General features: G+C 38.6%; 1 protein-coding gene across 3 annotated transcripts; it reads right to left on the reverse strand.

The window, feature by feature from the left end:
- Positions 1-2,356: 2,356 nt before the first annotated feature.
- On the reverse strand, positions 2,357-5,598 carry LOC116213021 (AT-hook motif nuclear-localized protein 23-like). Of its 3 annotated transcripts, none has more exons than XR_004157981.1 (2): positions 4,474-5,598; positions 2,357-3,417 (listed from the first exon to the last, which is right to left on the reverse strand). XR_004157981.1 is itself a non-coding variant. In XM_031547821.1 (1 exon), the coding sequence occupies exon 1, from the start codon at positions 5,332-5,334 to the stop codon at positions 4,528-4,530; it is 807 nt and encodes a 268-aa protein (XP_031403681.1). In that variant the 5' UTR covers positions 5,335-5,598; the 3' UTR covers positions 4,079-4,527. The 3 variants fall into 3 exon arrangements, 1 of the variants encoding a protein (XP_031403681.1); XR_004157980.1 differs by having other exon boundaries at positions 2,357-3,430; XM_031547821.1 differs by lacking the exon at positions 2,357-3,417 and having other exon boundaries at positions 4,079-5,598.
- Between the last annotated feature and the right edge of the window lie 1,069 nt (positions 5,599-6,667).

Below are 6,667 nucleotides of genomic sequence, written 5' to 3' on the forward strand. Positions count from 1 at the left end.
ATCAAGTCCAATTAACATGCAATTAGTCTTTTCTCGGGAGCAATCAAGTTTGATTTAGCCGAGTTTGATCCTGATAAATCATGATACTGCACGATTAATCGTAATTAGAATTTAATACACATAAATTAGTAACATATTAGTGTAATCTACACATAAACAAATTGATTAAGCACATGTCAACCGAAATACAAGCTAGCAAGCTTGATTTCGGGTCTGACTAAAGGTGTATAACCTCAGTTTACCTTAGTTCGGCGAAGATTTAGGATCTTCGAGCTTGGATTTGATGAAATCGGGAGTTAAGCTCTTCAAAATCCTACTAATTATGAGAACTATGTGTATAATTAGAGGAATTTAGGGTTATTTTGGCATAACTTCAGCACATGAAGTTGGCCAAAAGTCCTTTCTTCAAAAAATAACCCTCTATTTATAGGCAAAGGGGAGTCGAGAGTCGTTTTGTAAATAACGAAAGCTCAGGGGCGAAAACGAAAAATGCTTTCGAAATTTGAGAGTTCCAGACGACGACAGCTGGGAAGCTGTGCGCGGTAATAACCGCGCCCAAGCTCCCGGCCGTGGGCACTACTTGCACTTCCGTACAAAGGCGCACGTAGTATTCGTGCCCCTGTCCTAAAATTTTCATTTTTGAGGGACTCAGCTCAACTACTCATAAATGAACTGATTTTATTGGAAATAATAGCGTATTTGCCCTAAAACTTATCAGAACACTTCTCTTTCACCCTTTTGTAGATTTTAGAGCACATTTGAGCGGAGACAAATTATCGAAAAATATACTCGGGTCTAGAAAATAGTTTTTTGACTGAAAATACCCTAACATGAATACTACTCGCTATGTGAGAATATTGATTTCTTCGTCTCTAACCCTTTCCCTACTAAATAAATTATATGAATCAAATGGTTCTAATCAGAGAAAATTAATATGCCTTTTTTTTTGGTTAAAAATACGAGTAATTGGGGTTTAAAAATAAAGTCTCTAAAGGCTCGACGCCACGTTTCACAATTCGTTTTACACGCGCTCCTCCGGAGATTGAAATTCTACCAATTAACCCGTATTGTTTTAAAAATAAACTCTGAAGGTTGAAATTAAATACTTAGCACTTGAGGACTTATCTATTTATTCTCGAAAGTTCGTCTCTTGATGTGCGATCCCTAAGTGTTTTCATCCACTCTTTGATTCGATGAGCTCCCTGAATAGTAGACCGAGCCCAGATTGGAACGAGGTGCTTATAATTGGGTGAATGAGATTGGTTGTAAGGAGTGGCACGATCTAATAAAGTAGCGAGAATGGGTTAAGTCATCAGCATCTGAGAAAAAATGGATAACAAATGTAGATTTGCATTGCAAGGTCAATTCTGATTCCAAATTTAGAGCAATGCCTATTGGGCCCTCTTCAAATTCTACCAACTCGCCTGCCATTACTTAAATAAAATCATTGTCGTCCCCTATTTGAAGTACGGTACCGTTATTTACAATCTTGATACTTTCCGCAAGAGTATTGGATCTAGCAGTAAGAAGAATGCTTAGTATAGTTGCATGTCATGAGGAAATATAAAAAAGATGCATATCTGGACAATTAATCCCTTGCATATGATAATTGTTAGTAGTAAATATTAGGAAATCACAAAAGCAAGTGTGAGAGAGTTAATGAGGCCTTGCCAAGGCCCATCTTGCATGTCAGGCCATTCCATTCAAGTGAGCAAGTCCGCTTGGTTAAATTCTCTCCGGTAGTCCAGAGTCAAAATCGTGTCAGACGTGCAGATTAGCAATAAATAATTTGTATAATGATTAAAATTGGCAAACCCTAGCCCAGCTGGGTACCAATCTCAGGCGATCGTGCAAAACTCGGTTGTAATCCCCAACATTTTTTTTTTTTATGTAAGATTGATTTTTAAAGTCCTATCACCCATAGCACCACATCTCCTATAAATGGGCGACCTAACCCCTCTTGGGCCTTGTCGATAGGCATTTTTTAGACGCTTAAAAGACTTGATTTGGGTTAGATTAGCTCATGGGTTTGGGACTTGGTTTGAAATCGTCATTATACTATTTAAGTTGGCCAGTGAGTCGCCCAAGTCTTTAATTGGGGTCAAGATTTCAGCCACCTAGGGACTTTATTTTGACTCGGTCTTGAGCCAACAATCTAGACTCGAGGATTTTGTTACAACACCAATGTCCGCAAGCGAGAGTGTTGCCTGAATCAATACCCTCCTAGGTTTTAACTACCTAACACTTTTTAATTTATCGTCCAATTGTTATATCGTAGGAGTCGAAGGCCTTATTCATGTACACATACATAGGATACAGGTTACAATTACAACATGTACGCAACACGCATACCCATTCATCCATCCATACATATATACATGTACATTCATCCATTCCATTCATCAATACATCATCCATTCCCCTTTGTCACATTCATTCATTCGCCATGGGCCTTCAATGGGCCTCATTGAGCCAAGACAATCCAATTGGCTAAGTGGACCTACAAAATTGAGCTTAAGGCCCGAAACAAAAAAAAAATCTAAAAAATGGCCCTAAGTCCCTCAAGACTTTGAAGGTCTTATCCACGGTCGCTTGGATGACGCTTGGATGTCATCCATGCGGCGTTGTTCCCTCCCACGCCAGCCATCCTTAATATTTCCAAATGATGGAACGGAGTTGAACTAATTCGAACTGAACTACTTTGGCCTGATTTAATCGTACTTCAGTGCCGAAACTTCGTGAAAAATTTTATTTTCACCCCTTTTGAAGATATTAGGAACATTTTATGAGCAGAAATTTTCTGAAAAATATTTTCATGTTCAGGAAATAATTATTTAGTTGAAAATGTCCAAAATGAATATTTAATGGGAGGAATAGTGTTATCATTTCGCTCAATACAATATCCTAATTCAGTTGTAATCTATTCCCTAAGCAATATCTTATCTAATCCTCCCAAATATTTTATCCTGGCAAAATCATCAAATGGTGGATAAGGATTAGAGAAATTCTATACCATCTCATATCGAGCCGACCAAACACACCGGGGGTAGAAAACAAGTTATTGAAATTTAAAAACTGAAATTGTGGTGCTGGTTTTTCATGATACCTGTAGTCCCACATTGATCATAGTGAAGGAGGATCTAACACCACGAACCAGCCTTTTTTTCCCCAATGGTCATCCTTACCTTTATTCTTTATACTGGAGATTCACGCAAGTAGAAAGAGGAAGGAGGAAATAATGGCCGGAAGTTTGTTTAAATGAAAATCGAACTCAGAACATATTGGTCTCATATCAAGGACGATCCTGTTATAGAACTCCTTTTATTAGGAGCCCTTTCTTCTCAGGAGAAAACCCATGCAGCTCCAGATCACCGTGCTCTTGGTTTATGTAGAAAGTTTTCTTGCCAGAAAGTTTCTCTGCACAAGATACCTAAGAACCATGTAACAAATCACAATCATAGGATATCTGATACGGTACAATTGTCAGGATATAAAATTTCTGGTACTAAATTAGTAAACTAGTACCTCTTTTCTTTTCTTTTCCTTTTTTTGAAACCGGGTACATATTACTAATGCGGACTAATTAAGGAACCGCAATCCTAAAACTGAAATTACAGTTCTACATATATCCAAATACCAAATAGTTGACAAAGGTGGTGCATCGTCCTGGTACACCCATTCTCGCTGGATTTAATAAAAAGTTTTGAGTTCAATTAATTATCTTGCTAGTGGTGTTCTTGTGCGATCATTGATTTCCCTTCCCCTTTCTTTTTAATAGGTCCAAAGACCTCCCTTATAATCATGAAAAGAAAAGAGGGAAGATTATTTTTCCATGATTTTATATAATCCGGCCGGATATCATCACATATTTATATTTTTCTCTTTGAACTAGAAACATATTTACTCATAGAATAATAGATCAATTGAGTTCACATTCTCTACCTGGTACTTAGTAGTTCTTGTTTTCATTTTTTGCTCTTTTCTTTTCTTTTCTTTTTTCTTTTACAAGGGAGATTCAGGGGACTAATAAAGAGAAATAATAAGGTAAATGCAAGAGGATGGGAAGTGCCAAAAGCAATAATTGAAATTGAGATATTCTTGTTTATAGGTGATGGTGCACCACGCCTCCTTTCTCTTAATAGTTTTGAAGATGTTGTAGCAATCCAAGAATGCTCAATAGGACAACCCTAATCCAACAGTTCAATTACTTGATTGGATTAATTTAAGGAAAATTACAAAACCTGAGCCCCTTGATTACTATCAGTTTATGATCAATGAAAGTAAAAGTAGGATCTTCCACAATCAGCAGCAAGAAGAAAGTTTAAGAGTATTTTCAAAAATATATCAAAAACAAGGAAAAAAGAAAGATGGGTAGCATACAAAATCTTATATTAGAGCAAAGAGAAGACAGAGAAAGAGAGAGAGAGAGAGAGAAACCATCTAACCAATAAGACATTAAAAATTTTTTCTGACCTTTTCCAGTCTGTCCAGATGAATATCATATAGATCGATCAGGATCAAGGTATGTCAATAACCTTGCCTTCCTCGGCTGGTCGAGTTCCCAGGCCATCCATCCACGGGTAACTGATGCAATGGCATGCTCAAGAACGGAAGACTGCCTGAAGAAGCCGGATCAGAGGGAAACTGCCCCCCACTTTGTTGCATCTCAACTGGTGGCTCATCCTCATCGAGCGGCAGCCTCTCATACGCCACGTTGGTGAAGGAAGATGCGATCACAATTACTGGCCCGGATGCAATGAGTGCACCAACGACGTTGCCCCCCACAACTTGGCCCTGGGACCCTGTCAGGTATATGGTCAAGCTGGTGGCCCCAGGTGGTGCTGGTGGTGGCAGGAACGACCCTGTCAATGAAAGTATCTCAAATCGACCCTGCAGAGTCGCCACCGACCCGGCTGCTGCTGGTTGGCGGAGGCTAACATTTGTGACGGTGCCGCTCCCACTGAGTATGCATATCCCCCGTTGCTGCCTTTGGGCATAGGCGGCCACAGACTCGAACACGTCGCACCCACTACTCACCTCAAGGATGTGAGCCTGGAGGATGTTGGCGCTCTCACGGATCACGACCACAGGGGGCTTGGGCTTGTTCTTAGAGCCAGGCGGGCGGCCCCTCGGCCTCCTAACAACCCCATCTCCCGGACTAGGGTTGCCAGCCTGGTGATCATCTGGGTTGCTCGGGAGCTCCGCCAAGGCTAGGGTTTCCCTGTGATTGCCTTCGGAGCTCGGTTGGAGGTGTAGCTCCTGAGCGCTCCGCTGCAGCTGGTGATGGACTAATTGACTTGCTGAGCTTAAATCTAATCCTGTAGCCATACACATACGCGAACAACTACAAAAGTAAAGCAACAGACAGATAAAGAATGAGAAAATATCGATTTATTTGTAAAAATATATGAGAAGTGATCAATCTTGGTTATTATTTTATGCGTTTCATTAGTGGAAGATAAGAACCACCAAAAATAATCAAAACCCTAGGAGAGAATAGAAAAAGCAAAGGAATCGAGTGCAGAGAAAAAGGGAAGGGAGAGAATGGAGAGAAGGAGATGTAGAGAGAGGAGAGATAGTAGAGAGAGGAGAGATAGTGGGACGACAGTTTGTTAAACCCTTAAAAAAATTTATAAGGAAAAAGAAAAAAGTTTCACGACAAATTGTCAAACAGTCCTATCTAATACCACGCGCCGCCAGCTTAGTTTCACGACATTTGGTTATGAATAATGAACAGTTCCACTTTTCATGATAAGTTTTCATGTACTAAAATATATATATATCAACTAACATGACTTGGTTCAAGCCGTTCGGCGCTTATTTCGTTTAAATAAGATCTCAAATTTAAATCTTTGTGAATGTAAAAATTCACGTTATGAGAGTTTTACTCCTTAGTAGACCGACACCGCTAAATTTGATTAATCGCAACCTAATTGAATTTTCGAATATCAAAATTCATATCGAAATTTTTTTTTCAATTACACCAAAAAAAATATATTTATTAGACCCGTAGTGGACACAAATAATTTGATAAAACACCTAACGTTACTCTTGGAATGTGTAAAAAAGAGAGAAAGTGAGGAAGGATTTTAGTGTAATGGCATAAGACGTCCACTTAAAATGAGGAGAACTGTCTCATTTGTGAAATTTAAGTGCTCCTTTATTTAGATATATTTTTTATCCTTGTACTAGATTTACGTGTCCTCTTGTGATCATAAAAGAAGAGAGAGTATAAACATTGGAATTAAAAGGGATGGAGACAAAAAGAAACGGGGAGTGTACGAGAGTATGGTGATAGTTATTTGGTAAATTGACCAAAAAGGGTGTAGTATAGTGGTACACGTTTTCGCTTGGTAATCAAAAAGTTTTAGATTCGATATTCAGTGAGACTATTTATCCCTTTTCATTAGCTATTAATTTTGATGTACTAGCCCCACAAGCTTCTCTTATAAACGAGAAAAAAGAATTGTTAACTTGCCTTAAATTTAGTGGTTGTGAGTATTTGGACATAAATGTGTCATCAACAATTCGTGTGAAAAAAAAAGTAAGATGAAAGGAGGCCAATTTCTAATCAATAATGATTAGTTCATGTAGTTCGACTTTAGGTTTAAAATTCGAGTATTGTGAATGAAAAAATCATTAATTTGAAAAGTTGTACTCTTTAGTA

Source organism: Punica granatum, chromosome 7 (assembly GCF_007655135.1).
Source record: "Punica granatum isolate Tunisia-2019 chromosome 7, ASM765513v2, whole genome shotgun sequence".
NCBI classification, from domain to species: Eukaryota; Viridiplantae; Streptophyta; class Magnoliopsida; order Myrtales; family Lythraceae; genus Punica; species Punica granatum.

Bases quoted from the DNA above. Each gene is read 5' to 3' on its own strand.
- LOC116213021 (XM_031547821.1), bottom strand. From the start codon at position 5,334: ATGTGTATGGCTACAGGATTAGATTTAAGCTCAGCAAGTCAATTAGTC.